At 39.1% G+C, this 16,471-nt stretch overlaps 1 protein-coding gene across 1 annotated transcript; it reads right to left on the bottom strand.

Moving 5' to 3' along the window:
• Window positions 1–1,386: 1,386 nt before the first annotated feature.
• LOC134478517 (cTAGE family member 2-like) lies at window positions 1,387–3,048 on the bottom strand. The gene has a single exon (XM_063259987.1). It carries the CDS (start codon window positions 3,046–3,048, stop codon window positions 1,387–1,389), a length of 1,662 nt encoding a protein of 553 aa, XP_063116057.1.
• Window positions 3,049–16,471: the final 13,423 nt, after the last annotated feature.

The following is a 16,471-nucleotide window of genomic DNA, read 5'->3' as shown; positions in this document are numbered from 1 at the left end:
CTTGTACTTTCCTCCCCTCATTGACTGGATATTGTAGTTGAAGATTGCTATTTCCGTGCTTTTCAAAGCAAATGCACAATTGTAGTACCTTTTCAAATATTCGTTCCCAAATTAAGATTTTCACATTTCAAACATATTGTATCTGAGCTAATGAGTACAGAGACATAGTAACTAAAAGTGAAATGGGTTTTCTTACTTTATTAGCCTATTGTATTGTCCAATTGCCACTTTGTCTACTGTATTTTCTGTGTTATTGTAATTGTTGTCAATAAGTGGAAAGCCTTCTCAAAGTTTTAAATGAGGCTACATATTCAAAACGTGCTGCTTCTTACCATGTTTAAGTAAGCCTCAGGAAACATTTATTACTTTTATAAAAGGTCAAGAAAAGCAGAGCGACAGTGTCAATAAAAGTAAATAGATGCTATTTATTTTGTGGTGTTGAAGTTTTGAAGCAATCCGTGGTATCACTGCACTGTTCAAGATGGCCCTGAATGCATTTTAAGTAATGTGCAGGTATTTTCTTCTTTTGGATTCTATCTTAGGCACTCTTGCGGATCCTGAGCATATCCTTCTATTAAACAAATAAACAAACACAAAGGCCCCATATCTCCTGATAGTAATCCTGACACCTCATGTCTGTTAAAATCCACATTGTTGTCTTACTCCTTCTGTTTCAGCTGGTTCTCCAGACTGCAAAGCAGCAGCCTCAGCCAGTGCCCTACATTTCTTAGTGCAGTCAACCTGGCCGCTTCAGCTTGGATGTTACCCAGAGGCAAGAAAACCAACTGGAGTAAGGCCAAGTATGCCAGGCAGAAGGTTGTTTGAATCCATTCCCTCCATGTCTCGTTTTGTTATGCCCCACTGATAACTGGAATATCTTAATGGAGACCTAGAAACTGAACTGAGGTGTGTGTTTCCCACATCTCTGCTAGACTGGAGTGAGGAAGAGGGGAGTTCCCCGAGAGGTTTTCAGTATATACCAGTAAAATGTACACTGTATTCCAGTTTATTGCCTTGTATTTGATATAGATTTAGGAACGGAGCAGCTACAGGTTTTCATACTAAATTCTCTTTATTTACTAACTGTAGATCCTAAGCACATAATGCAGACAGTGAGGGGGGAATAGGTCATTGGGAAGAGACTTTTCTCATGGGAAATGTGGGCTGTGGGTTGGGGGGATACCTATGATATGGAGATTCTCTTGGAGGAGGCAGAAGAGGAGGAGGGAAGTTGTCAGAATTTGGCCTGTGGGAGGGGTTAGAAATGGTGGAGGGAAGGCTGGAGGACTCAGGCCCTGTCCAGTGGTTTGGCTTAGGACAGGCAGAGCTGAATGTGACCTTTCTGAGAGTCTCAGCCTGGGGTTCCTGGCCTGCTGGAGAGGAAGCCTAGGATGCCAGTGGCTCCTCCCACAGCGTTGGAAGAGGTGGGGGAGCAGATCTCCTTGCTGGGGCTGGCCTACCTCTAGGGAAAGGACCAGGAAGGCAATGCTGCCTGCCAGCTGACCTCTTCATCGCACTCAGAGTGGCAGGATCTTGGCCTAAGAGAGGAGCCTTCATCTCCATGGCACGCAGAATCACTTTGGTGTGAGCATTTCCTCTCCTTACGTCCCTGAGCAGTCTTCCAGCAGTGGCAGCTGCATCCCAGTACTCGCGGGCTTTCTTTTGCATGCAGGTCACCTGCCTTTGGTGGAATTGAATAGTTTTCTCCCCCTCCTCCTGCGTATCCTGGGCCATCTTCCTGTAGGTCTCCAGCTCTTTTGCAGTAAGGCTCACCTCTGCTTCCCGTATGGTCAGTTTCTTTCCTTGCTCTGCCCAGGCTTTAGACTGCTGTCTCTGTTTGGTGTGGCAGTGCAGCAGAGTTTGGCGGTGAATCTCCTCCATCAATGCGACCTTCTCCTGAAGCTTATGGCTCTCCCGTCCCAGCTGTGCATTGGCTGACTCCAGAGATGCTTTTTGAGTCTGGAGATGGTACAGAGACTCTTGCAGTTCTTTCTTAGTTTTCTCTGCCTCCCCGAGTTGAGTGCGAAGTTGGTTTCTTTGTTCTTCCATGTTCTTTAAGGACGCATTTAATCCAGCACCATAGACCAGTTTCTCCAAAGGCACTCTTGGCCGATGACCTGAGCCAGGACCATTTTCCAGGTGACTCTCGACTTCCTGCTGTGAGTTCTCAGTTTGTGTGGTGTCTTCTGGGAGCCCAGAAGCCCAGCCATTCGTGATGATGATCAGGCGCTGAATCAGAGCCTTGAAGTGCTTGCCTTTCTCCCTAAGCAGTTGTTCTCCTCGAGCCTGGGAGTCTTGCAATGCCCTTTTCCGTGAGGTAAGTTCAGCCTCTCTTTCCTTCCAACGTTGATTTTCCTGGGAAAGCTGTGAGTGGCTTTCGTGGAGTTGGCCATTTTCAGTCAGATCATCTGTCATTTCTCTCTGGAGCCACTTTTTGTGCATACTCCACAAGGCGAGCTTCCTGTTAGCTATTTTGGATGTCTTTGATGTTAATTTTTCTGCTGGGGACCGGATCTTGTTGGATACATCTGCCATCTCTGATTGCTGTTGTCGAAAACATTCTGATGCCTTTTCTGTAAGCTTTTTGAGGAGGCGGTGTATCTGCCCTTGAATCTTGGCTCTGTTCCTCAATGCCAGCACCTTCTTGTGGGCTGCCTTCCGACGACGCTGCGCTCTCCTGGCCCCCTCCTCTAGGCGGACCTTCTTGAGAGCTGACTCGAAGGATTTGTGTTCTTTCTGAAGATCGCTGAGTTCATCCAAGAGTTGGCACTTTTCTTTAATGCGTTCTGTGAGCTGCAGAGCAAGCCGTTTTTCTCTCCACACTCCCAACCGACTTCGAATGGAAAGAAAAGTTCTCCACGAAATCAAGACAAGGGTCAAAAGACCCACTGTGATTTCCCAATCCATCACACAAGGATGCGCAACTACTTGCCTGAGCCACAGTGCTGGCCTGGAATGTTCAGTGTTTGGTCCAGAACCTAGCAACAGGAGTGGCCCACTGCTGAGCTGGTTAGGGGGTGAATTGAGGGGAACTCGGGGAAACACCATCTGTCAGGCATCATGGGCTCAGGTTCCCTCTGCTGAGAGATCTTCAGGGCTCTTATTTTGCTCTCTGTCCTGGAACAACCCAGTGCCACACATCCCCATAAGCCTGCCATGTGCCCATCCTTACAGCACCCCCCCCCTTCCCATTGGTTACCTCTGGCTTGATGGTGTTATGTAGGTGGGGAAGGAAAACGAATGTTGAGATAACGGTATGCTGTGTCTCCCAATGCCAATGAAGTACATTTTGAAAGACACAGCCTAAAACACTGCCATACCACATAAGTCATAAGTCATTGAGATTATCTTGAGAAAAAAGAAAAGTCCTTTGTTCACCAGGATGGTTTCTTCTGCCATCATTAGATATTTTACTCACAAATTTATCTACACACCTCGATTTCAGTGCTATGTCTTGATTGTCCACATGCCACATGTTCTTGTGTGTGCTCTGGGCCTCTCTATTCGTTTTCTTTCTTGGGCTTAGTTTCCTTTGGGCTCATTTTTTTTTCTTTGACGTCCTTATTTCAAATGTTATTTTCATTCTATATTCCCTTCCTGACTGGTTTAATCAACTTGCACATTTTTAAACTATCACTTCCTTCCTATCTCTCACATCTATAATTCCATCCCAGGGCATCCCTTAACTCCAGGGTCTTATGACTGACTTCAAGGTAAATACCATTTCTCAGTTCTTCAGACTCTCTATTCTAAACAGAATCCATCTTCCCATCACTTTGGCTCTGCTTCCCACATTCTCTGTGTCCTGCTCTCTCTCTCTCTCTCTCTTTCTCTCTCTCTCTCTCTCTCTCTCTCTCTCTCTCTCTCTCTCTCTCTCTGTTTGTGTCTCTGTCTCTCTTGTTTTTCATGTGTTTGCTAGGACCGTTATGTTTCTGGTGTTATCTGGAATGCTTTTCCAAGCCAAGTTTTCCTCAGTATCATCAATTTTCCCATTCACCTAGGCATACTTATTTTGAGAAGCATGGGTGTCTTGCTCCTTCTCTAGAGCCCTGTGTAACTTGCTCTAATCTCTTCAGTGAAGATCATGGCACAATTTAATTTTTTGTCTTCCTAACATTGCACAGTGTGTTCATGCAGAACTAACCCTAACCCTAACCCTAACCCTAACCCTAACCCAAGAATAACCCTAAGCCTTAGCCTAACCCTAACCCTAAGCCTAAGCCTAAGCCTAACCCTAACCCTAACCCTAACCTAATCCTAATCCTAATCCTATTCCTAACCCTAACCCTAACCCTAACCCTAACCCTAACCCTAACCCTAATCCTAACCCTATCCCTAACCATAACCCAACCCTAAACCTAACCCTAAAACTTGCCCTAACACTACCCCAAGACTAACCCTAACCCTATCTCTAACCCTAAGCCTAACCCTAACCCTAACCCTAACCCTAACCCTAACCCTAACCCTAATCCTAACCCTAATCATAGTCTTATTCCTAATCCTAATCCTAACCCTGACAGTAACTCTAGCCCTAGCCCTAGCCCTAGCCCTAGCCCTAACCCTAGCCCTAGCATTGGCCCTAGCCCTAGCACTAGCCCTAAACCTAACCCAAGACTAACCATAACCCTAAACCCAATCCTAAACCTCAACCTAACCCTTTATACCTAACCCTAACCCTAACCCTCTTACCCTAACCCTAACCCGAACCCTAAACTAACCCTAACCTTAACCCTAAACCCTAAACCCTAAACCATAACCCTTACCGTAGCCCTAGCCCTAGCCCTAGCCCTAGCCCTAACCCTATCCCTAACCCTAACCGTAGCGCTAACCCTAATCCTACCCTAACCCTACCCCTAGACCTAACCCTAACCCTAACCCTAACCCTAACCGAAGACTAACCCTAACCTTAACCCAAGAGTAACCCTAACCCTAACCCTAAACCCTAACCTTAATGGACACCCTAACCCTAACCCTAACCCTAACCCTAACCCAACCCTATCCCAACCCTAACACTAACCCTAAACCTAAGCCTAACTCTAATCCTAACACTAAACCCTATACCCAAACCCTAAACCCTGAACCCTAACCCTAACCCTAAGCCTAACCCTAACCCTAACCCTAACCCTTTAACCCTCCCTCTAAACCTAACCCTTTAACCCTACCACTAATCCTAACCCTCTAATCCTAAAGCTAACCCTAACCCTAACCCTAACCCTAACCCTAACCCTGCCCATGGAAGGGAGGCAATTGTGAAGACTAAATCAGAAATCAATGCAATTGAAACTAGGAAAACAATACAACAAATTAATGAATAGAAGAATAGTCTCTTTGACAGAATAGATAAATGTGATAAACCTCTGACCAACCTTATGGAAAAGGAGAAAGAAAAAACTCAAATCCAATCAATAAGGAATGAAAAGCATAAAATCACCACAGAACCTGGGCAGATATAGAAGATCATCAGTATCTACTTAAAAACATATGCTCTCCTAGGTTTGATAACACAGAAGAAATAGATTCCTAGAAACATGTGAATTACCAAGTCTGCATCAAGAATATGTAAAACTGACAAATAATCCAATTTCACTGAATGAAGTTGAAAGTACAGTTAGAGACTTACCTGGAAGAAAAATCCAGATACTGATGGATTCACTGCTCAGACCTACAAGAAATTCAGGAAAGAAATAATGCCAACACTCCTTGAATGCTTCAGTGAAACTTCAAGGGAAGCAATTTTTCCTAACTCGTTCCTGGGAGCAAATAATACCCTGATATCAAAATCAGAGAAAGACCCAACCCAAAAAGACTCTTACAGCCCAATTTCCCTGATAAATATAGGTAGAAAAATCCTCAGTAAAATACTGGCACACACAAGGCAACAAATTATGAAAAAGTTTATGCAGGAAAATCAAGAGGAATTCATCCCAGGAATGAAAGGGTGGTTCAACATTCACAATTCAGTAAATGTAATACACAAAATCAACCACGCCAAAGGCAAGAATCACATGGTCATCTCAATAGATGCAGAAAAATCTTTTGACAAAATCCAATATTAATTCATGACAAAACCCTTGAAAAATTCACATAGATGGTGAGTTTCCAATCTGATTAAAGCCATAAATGATAAGCCAATTGCCAACATCTTACTCAGGAATAAAGAAGAAAATCTTTGACTTACAATCAGGAAAAACACAAGGATTCCACTATCACTGAATCTGTTCAACATAGTTCTGGAAACATTAGCTAGAGGAATTAGAGATGAGAGAGAAAAGAAAAGAAAACATGGGGCAAAAGAAGAAATCAATGATCATTATTTGCAGATGACATGATGCTCTACGTAGAAGACCCCCAAATCTCCATTGAAAGACTTCTAGAAGTAATACCCAAATTCAGTTATATCGCTGTATACAACACTGAAAGAGCAACAGGATTCTCATATACAAACAGGAAACGCACTGAGGTGCAAATAAGGGCAATGAAATACATCAGAATAACATAGGATAACATCCACATAAATGAAACACTTAGCAATCAGTCAAATAAAGGAAGTAAACAAAATCTATATTTGGAAATCTTCCAGCCTCTTCCTAGTTCCACATTTATGGGGGCTCCAAAATGCATTATGCATTTTGTTCATATCCAGTTCCCCATTATTTCCCTCCTCAGAATTCTATCCCTTTGTATTTCTTTCCTTTTGCCTATGTATAGTCTCTATTTTTATAGTTAAGATGATTCTTTCATACATTCTTTTTTTTTTTTGTCTTTTTCCTTTTTATCAGTATCAGAACTCACGACTGCCGGTGAGCTAGATTCTTAAATTAGAAAAGAATAGAATCCTTCTGCTAAAAAGCTGAAGCCAGTATTTATTGTCTCTTTGCTACTCTCCAGGCACTGTGCCATAGCCCAAAGTACTCAAGTCATACACCAACCCTCTGAGTTAGGATGTAAGTTAGAATTCCCTAGAAGAAATGAAACAGGAGAATTATAGTCACAATTATCAATGTGTGTTTTATAGCAGACTCATGAGGCTATATCATTGGAGATGTTGGATTTCTCTTGACTGGCTAAGCATTCTTTGTGATATTTACAAAATGATGGGCTCAGCTAATGATTCATTTCTCAAAATATATACCCTCTGTTAAGAATGCAACCTTTTATTAAAATGTGTTTAAAAATATCAAAACAGAGATTTATTTTAAAAGATTGGCTCATTTGATTGTAGTTCCAGCCTCTCTGAAATCCTTAGGGAGGAATTTCAGAATGGAAATTTCCACAGGAGTTTATTTGCTGTCTTAAGTTTACAATAATTCAAAGTCAAAGATCTTTTTTTTTAGGGGACATCATTTTTTTATCTTAAACTCAATAAGATCTAGAAACACTGTGCAGTATAAACCTGATGCACTGAAACTGAAGTGGCTTAGATATTAATCACTTCTCAAAGAGTCTCTCAAAAAACATCTAGGAAGATTTTGATAGAATAAAGTTTTGTAGGATTATAAAATGAATAAAACTGAAATCTAGGACTCAAGGCCAGGCTGTGGAATAATTGAACTTGCAGTGATGTAGTCACCATTAAAGCAATCTTAGCAAGATACATGGGAGTGTGAGGGGGTCACAAAGGTGGCATGGCCAACTTCCCCATTCATATGCAGAATCTTGTACCGTCCTTCCTTGGACAGCTTGAAGCTGTTGACCTGAGGCTTGGATGTAAGGACTAGACTGTGGGAAGCATGGGATATTCTGAAAGGCAGTAATCAGTTTCTGTTTAGCTAAAAGTTTCTAAATTGTGGGAAACATTGTTGTTTGAGTTGTTGCTTTGCTCAAATGATTTCCTCCATTTTTCTTTCACAGATATTGTCATATACACCCCAAAATTCCTCTTAACATTTTCTGCCATATATACAGGTCATTTTATTCTAAGCATGAGTTTGTGAACCACTGCCAAAGAATACAATGAGCAAAATGAACAAAGTATCAGGCATTGTGACATATGAAGTTGTAATGAAAACAACTGACACTAAGATAAAAACAAACACATAGTCCAGTGGAACAGGATAGAGGGCTGGAAGTGAAACCAAACATCCATAGCCAACAGATTTTCAACAAAGGTGTTAAAAACCTGCACTGGGGAAGGACAGTCTTTTCTAATATAGACAGACATTAGACTGACCTATCTTTTCATATTTTTATATCATTGGATGCTTATAAAGTAACTATGTTTTCCTGCCTGACTTCTTTCAATCATTATACTGCTTGTAAGAGTCAGCTGTGTTTTGCTTAAGCCAGCAGCCCCTTATTTTATTTTTGGGCATCATTCCATCTCTTAACTTTGCAAAATTTGTTTATTTCTCCACCATTTTTTGGGATATTTCTGGTCTTTGACATAATACGATGCGACTGAAAGAAATGGGGCGACTATGTTAGAAAATATTTTGGCAATTTTTATAAGGTACACACCTAGGCATCATTATTCTATTTGAAAACAATGCGAACTGCAAACCACGAATGATCCAAAGACATAAAGAAGTTTACTGCATACTTGTTAGGGGAAAGCTTTGAGAGGAGAAGGTAATACTCAAAAATATTTTCACACAAAATATGGGATCACCCAAACATATAGGGCATATATTAATAGATTTTAAAAATTAAATAAGGAATAGCACTATTTTAATGGGGGAACTTAACACCCCACTCTCACAAATAGGTAGATCAAGCAGACAAAAATCAGCAAACAAATATCAGAACCAATCTAGACCTGTAACAAGTGGACTTAGTAGGAGGTAACAGAGTGTCCCACTCAGGGATATCAGAATACATATTCTCCTCAGTTGCACAAGGGACGTTCTCTAAAATAGAGTTTGTAAAAACCCATATAACATGCTTAAATATTTGCAAAGGTATTGAAATCATCCTATGTATGCTATCTGACCTCAGTGTAATGAAATTAGAAATTAAAGACTAAAGAATCCACAACTCCATAAGCAAATCAAAATTTTAAAAAAAACCTCCTGAACAACCACTGGGTCACAGATGAAATTAAAGAAGAAATTAAACAATATCTACAATCAAGCAAAAATGCAGATACAACATACAGGCAATTGTGGGACACAATGAAAGTGGTCCTATGAGGAAAATTTACAGTGATGAATTTTCACATCAGGAAAACAGAAGGAGAACAAAGAAACAACCTGATGTTTCACCACAAGTTTCTAGAAAATGAGCAAGTTAAACCCAAAACCCATACAAGGGAGGAAATCATAAAGATCAGAGAAGAAATCAAGGCATTTGAGACTAAAAAAATAAAAAGAATTAATGAATTTAAGCATTGGTTCTTTGAAAGAATAAATAAAATTTGTGAAGCCTTAATCAATCATCAAAAAAAAAGAAAAGATTTGAATTCATGAAATAAAGTACACAAAGATCACTAAAGATCCTGAGATCATCAATACCTGCTTTCAAAACCTTTACTTTGATAGGATGTAAAACACACAAGAAATGGACAGATTTCTATGTATGAACTGCCAAAATTGAATCCAGAAGATAAAAATTCTGAAGAAGCCTAATTCAATTAATGAAATTGAAAACATAATTAAAATTTTATCAACAGTGAAAGGCCTAGAACCTAATGGATTCACTTCTGAATTGTACAAGAAATTTTAAAAAGATTTAATACCAATACTCCTCAAACTCTTTGATGGAATTGAAAGAGAAGCAATACTTCCTAACTCCTTCATGGAAACAAGCATAACCCTGATATCCGAACAGAAAAAGACTAAAACAGAAAAGAGAACCATAGGTCAAACTCCCTAATTAACATAGGTACAAAACTCCTCAAAAATATACTAGCAAACAGAATGTGGCACATCATCAGAAGCATTATATATAATGACCAAGTGGGATTCATCCCAAAAATACAAGGATGGCTTAACATTTGAAAATCAATAAATGTAAAACATCCTATCCACAGAGGCAGAGACAAATATCTCATAACCATACCAGTAGATGCAGCAAAAGCTTTTGACAAATTCCAACAATCACTATAAAAGGCCTACAGATAATCACAGCAGATGGTCTTTATCTCAATAGGATAAAAGCCACCTAGGTTAAACCAACAGACAATATCATACTAAATAGACAAAAACTGAAAGCTGTTTCTCTAAAATCAGAGAAGAAAACTACCTCTTTTATCAAATATAGATCTGGAAACATTGTCCACAACAATTAGGAAGGAGACATAAATAAAAGAAGTAAAGATAGCAAAGAAAGAAGTGAAATTATTATTCACCAATAACATGATATACTACGTATACTATGTAAAAGGCCCTCAAAACTTTACCCAAATATTTCTAGATTTAATAAAAACCAAATTCAGAAGTGTAGCTGGATACAAAGTCAATATTCAAAAATCAATAGCATTCCTCTCCACAAACAACAAAAGCACTAAAAAAAATTATGAAGCACACCTTTTACCATAATATGCAATAAAATGAAATATTTAGGAACCACTCTAATAAAACAAGTAAAAGTTCTACACATTGAAAAAGAAATCAAAGAGAATATCACAAAATGCAAAGATATCCCTTGCTTGTGGGTAGGGCGATCCAACACAGTGAAAATGTTCCTACTTCCAAAATTGTTACACAGATTTAATATAATCTCAATTAAATATCATTAAAATACTTTACAGAACTAGAGAAAACATTTCTAAAATTCATCTGGAACCAGAAGAGAATTAGAACCATATAGGCAATCCTAGGCAACAACAGCAAGGCAGGAGGCATCACAATCCCTCACTTGAAGTTATAGTACAAGGTTACTATGATAAAATCAGCATGATACTGGTTAAAAAAAAAAAGAGAGAGACCTGATGACAAGTGTAACAGATCAGTAGATGCAGACACCACTACAAACACAGTTAATCATTATGTCTTTGAAAAAGGGGTCAAATATGTTCACTGGAAGAAAGATAGCCTTTTTAGTAATTTGTGCTAGAAAAACTGGCTTTCTGTAACCCAAGAACTTAAACAACACCCATGTTTATCAAAATGCTCTAAACTAAAGTCAAAATGTGTCAAAGATCTAAATATCAAAATACAAACACTAAATCTACTAGAAGAGAAAGTAGGTAGAAATCTTGAACATTTAGGTGTATGTAGAGAGTTCATGAGCAAAACACATACGGTATGGAAAATGCTTCAAAGGATCAACAATTGGGATCTCATCTTATTAAAAAGTTTTGTATATAAAAAAAAACAGCAAAAGAGTGAAAAGATAACCCAGAGAGTTGGAAAAAAATTTGAGCCAACTGTCCCTCAGAAAAAGACTTCTAACCAGGACATATTAAAAAAAAATCAAGGCCTCAAAATTCAAAGGCTCAGTTCAAAAACGGGTTTTTGAGATGACTCCACACTTCTCAGTTTAAGAAATACTAGTGGAAAATACATGTATGAAAAGAAATGTTCATCATGACATATATATATATATATATATATATATATATATATATGCTTTATATATATTATATATATAATACATTATATATTATATATATGCATTATATATATAATGCTTTAAATAATCATTATATATAATGCTTCTGATGATGTGCCACATTCTGTTTGCTAGTATATTTTTGAGGAGTTTTGTACCTATGTTAATTAGGGAGTTTGACCTATAGTTCTCTTTTTTGTTTTAGTCTTTTTCTGTTCGGATATCAGGGTTATGCTTGTTTCCATGAAGGAGTTAGGAAGTATTGCTTCTCCTTCAATTCCATCAAAGAGTTTGAGGAGTATTGGTATGATGTGAGATGTAATGTGAGAGATGCACAGTACAACAATACTGAGATTCCATCTCATTCCAGAAAGAGTGGCCATCATTATTAACTCAACCAAAGCCAAGCATTGGAAGGCTGTGGGGAAAAGGAACCCTTCTCCACTGTTGGTGAGAGTGTAGAATGGTGCAACCACTGTGGAAGTCACTGTAGAGAGTTGTAAGAAATCTAGGATTAGAGGTCTCATTCCCACCTAGCAATTCCATGTCGTTATTTTCCCAGAGGAATTAAAATATCACACCACATTGATGTATGTGCATCCATGTTTATAGCGCCAAAATTCATAATAGATAAATCTTTGAAACATCCCAAATGACCATCATCTGAGGAATGGATTTAAAAACATGGTCATTTTACATAATGGAGTACTATTCAGCCATAATGAATGATAAACTTGAGACTTTTAAAGGTCAATGGATGCAACTCGAGACCATTCTACTTAGTGAAATAAATGACTCACATATTACCATTTCCCTAGTGTGAGAAACTGAAAGAGTAAATGAGTTCTAAAATGAACAATAGATATTGTGAAATGTGAAGAAATTGTTCAAAAAGAAAGAAGGGTGTGGCTACATAGCTCAGGAGAATAAACACCTGCCCATCAAGCACAGGGTCCTGAGTTCAATTCCCTGTAGAAAAAAAAGAATAAGGAACTAAAGTGGGTGAAAGGGGAAAGAACAGTAAGGAAAAGGGGGAAATGCAAGTCAGTTATCCTATTACTGTGTCGCCATTCATTAAAAGAGATGGTTTGGGAGTTCCGGGAGAACATGGCGGACAGATAACAGCAACTACCGGAGGCTCTCTAAAAGACTCGGCTCAGAAGCCAGGAATGGTGCGGATTAAGGAGACATAAGCAGGTGGAGATATGCTCTGCTGACTCAGGAACGAACTGGGCTGAGAGAAACCAACTTGGAATGCAGTCCTGGTGCTAAAATAGGAACAGAAAAATCTCGGTGTGGAGGCTAGACCCTGCGCCATTGTAAGCCGCGATTTGGGTTTCCCGCCGCGCGGCGGCTGGCTGCCTCTACCGTGGCTCGGCAAGGAGAGAGACGTGCAGAAGCTCTGAGAACGGCAATCTGCGAATGGCAGGGAGGCGTGCACAGACTTGTGGTGAGGTGAGTGAGAGAAACTGACACTCTACCACAGTTTGACTCCAGCAGAGGACTTTCTGGGCCCGAGCAGTCCTGCGGGAACAGGGCGCAGTGGCGACTCCAGCCACACATCCCCCTCTCGGGCGGGATTGGTGAAAAGTGCCTGGCCTGCGTGACGCTGCCGGCGGACCTGGTAGACTGTCCCAACCCAGATCCCAGAGCCTGATGGTGGCTGGGAGGGGAGACGCCTAGGCTGCCTGGTCCGTAACTCCCTGGTGCACAGCGGTGAGTGGGAACACCTAACTGGCGCAATTCGATCAGGCTGTGGCTGACTGGGAGAGAAGCTGGGCCTCTTATATAAGCTTGCATATATAAGGAACAGAGAAGAAGAGGCAGCATGGGAAGAGGCAGCAACAAGAAAGGCTCCTCGGCCCCCAATTCTGAGAAACAGGCAATAGCAGACACCGCACCAATACACATAAGGCACCTTATAGAGAGCCTCATAGACCAATTCAGGAATGAAGTTATCAGCGACCTGAAGCTAGAAGTATGCAGAATAGTTAGAGAAATGCTAAGTACCACCCAAGAAAAAACAGGTGGTGGAATGGAAGAACAGAAAAAAAGGGGAGAATTGTTTGATGGAGAAAACAGAGAAAGCATAGAATACGTGAAGCAGGTTCAAAGGGACTACCAAGATACTAAGAAGTCTATAGAAGACTGGCATAACAGCTTGAAAAAAACTAAGGACAAACTATCTGAACTGGAGGGCAGACTTGTAATATGGGAGAATGAAATGAAAAACCTCTTAAAAATAACAAAGAAACAAACAGCAATAATACAAAGACAAGAAGATGATAAGAGGATCCATAACTTAAGGATTAAGAACATAAAAGAAGAAGTAGGGACACAAACAAGTGAACTACAAAAGCTACTCACAGAAATAATCCAGGAGAATTTTCCTAATTTAGCAAAAGGTAAAGATACTCAGATGTATGAGGCATACAGGACCCCAGCTACCTACAACCCAAACAGAGCAACACCCAGGCATATAATAATAAAAATTCCAGAAATTCAATACAAGAACAGAATATTAAAAGCTGTCAGAGACAAGAAACAGACCACTTACAAGGGAACACCCATCAGAATTACAGCAGATTTCTCTGCACAAACCATCAAATCACGAAGAGCGTGGGGGGAAATAATTCAAGCTTTGAAAGATAATAATCTCCAGCCAAGATTGAGATATCCTGCACAACTGTCCCTGGAAATCGATGGAAAAACAAGGTGCTTCCAGGATAAAGAGGAACTGGGGGAATTTGCAACCACCAATTCAACTCTACAGAGAGTATTGCAGGATATTCTAAAAAAAGAAAAATACAAAGAATCCAGAAATAATGGCAGAGAGGCCACAACAAATGGAGCAGAGAACAAAATGAAGAAGACAAACTGACAGCTACTGACAGAAAAAGAGCTCAACAGAAATGAGGCAGAGAAGATTGGATGATAGGAACAGCTATTTTGGAGAAAATGACATCTTAATAGGTAATACTGATTTAGTATCATCTTGTTTTGAAGTCTCATCTAGCTTTTGTCCTTCTGTCTCCAATGGTCTAAATAGGCTGTATCTTATTGGATTTTATTATGTACGATAGTATAAGCAAAAACCTTTTAAAGACAAGGAGATTATACAGAAACCATTGTTCATTTTCTGTTAGTCGATTCTAAATACTCTGTAATGCTGTCATTCTCTTGAATGGTTTTACATTGTTTTGATATACTTAATGCTACAGTATACGAAGTTGTACTCAAGGATTTCAAAGAAAGAAACAATATGGTAACTACTTTTAGGTTAGGATTATCTGGTGGTGAAACACTATTCTGCTTAAATGGTTATGTTTTGATCTGCGCTGTTTCATTGTTATGCCCTCTTTTATCTCAATCTCCACTCCATTATTTACTTACTTTTTTATCTTTATCCTTTTAATTAAAGGAAAAAAAAATAGCAGGATATATTATAGTAACCCACTTTGACTTTTCATTACCTTGATTTAAAGCCCTGTATTACTCTCACCATCTGGTTTTTAAGTGATGTTCCCCTATTCTGTTTTGCTGGATAGTATCAGGTTCGAAAGTTTAGGCATCAGTTGTGAAGATAATGAGATTCATTATGACGTCCATTCTTGTTGACTTTTATCTACTTTTGAAGACCTACAATGTCTCCAATGTTTTGGTTTTGTCGGTTTTATTCTTTACTGTTTTGTTCAATTGTATTATAACTAACGATATAGGCAATTCTATTAGAGATAGCGGGAGGCATTATGGTAACCATTGTTGATCACCTTGTATTATGTTTTTACATTATCTATTATGTCCACCCTTTTGACTTGACCGATTCTGTTCTGTTATGTCACATTTGGTTTTACTCTCTTCCAAAAAAGTAATAAGAACCGTGGGAGCAATGAAACCCAAAATGTGTAATAGTCATGGTACAAAAGAGAGGAAAAGAAAGTGCTCCAAACTATATAACTGCATGTATATTTAAGTGTATAAGATAGAAAATGATATCACAGAGTTTTATTGGATCAATGAACAGAACTGTTTGCAGTATCATTGATGGAATGTCCACTTTACAAGCTTTAATTTTGTGACTTGAACAATTATTTCTAAGATGACAATATGTAATCCATTAACTAGTGGTTTCCTACTGTTCATTTTTTTCTGTAAATCTGTATAACTTGTACCCTTTCCCTGCTTTTTTTTTTCTTTTCTCCTTAAATAAAATTAAAAAAAAATTTTCAAAAAAAAAAAAAGAGATGGTTTGTGCTAATATCAATGGGAGAAATTTTTATACCCATACCTTGTACCTCAAGCAACTATTTTAAAGATAACAACATGTAATGTATCCGCTATGATTGTTCTCCTATTACTTTGTTACAAAATTTTGTTTTAATTTTTCTTATTAAATAAAATAAAGTAGTAAAGGTTTTCCTAACGTTTCCTTCAGCCTGATTAAATTTAGAGCTTGCTTTCTGATCTGTCCCTTTGACCTGCCTTTTATTTGTCTTTTTCCTTTTAAATGTATTCATATTTCAGCAAACTTTCACTAGTAATATTTTCTCTGCTTCTTTCAGTTATAAATCCTTTCTTAGTCTCTTGCCATATATATAGCCTAAGTGATATCTTTGTCAAGAACCTGGGACCCTTGCTTGAAATGTAACCATGAGGACAGAGAATGGGTCACTCTCTCCCCGCCCCTTACTGAGAAAATGTGTTCTGAATATATTGAGTAAGGATCCCTGAAGTTAGTTCTCCTCTACGAGCCTATCACTCTACTACCACCAAGCTGGTTAGAGGGTGTTGCTGGGTCCCACAGCTACGAGATTTTGTACATCATGAAAGAACGGAACAAAGAGAGAGAGAGAAAGGGAGAAGGAGAGAGAAAGAGAAACAGGAGAGAGAAACTGGACAAGCCAGATACAACAAGATAAGCACACTAGTTCCACAAATGTGAAAAATCCACCCAACATCAAATCACTGGAATCTACAGCAC

This window comes from Cavia porcellus, unplaced genomic scaffold, assembly GCF_034190915.1.
Source record: "Cavia porcellus strain 051 isolate PalLab524CR breed Dunkin Hartley unplaced genomic scaffold, mCavPor4.1 scaffold_1, whole genome shotgun sequence".
Classification (NCBI taxonomy): domain Eukaryota; kingdom Metazoa; phylum Chordata; class Mammalia; order Rodentia; family Caviidae; genus Cavia; species Cavia porcellus.
This window is presented reverse-complemented; position numbering and strand designations above follow the sequence as displayed.

What these genes read in the sequence shown, in the direction of transcription:
- LOC134478517 (XM_063259987.1), bottom strand. Translation starts at nt 3,048, where the DNA reads ATGGTGTTTCCCCGAGTTCCCCTCAATTCACCCCCTAACCAGCTCAGC.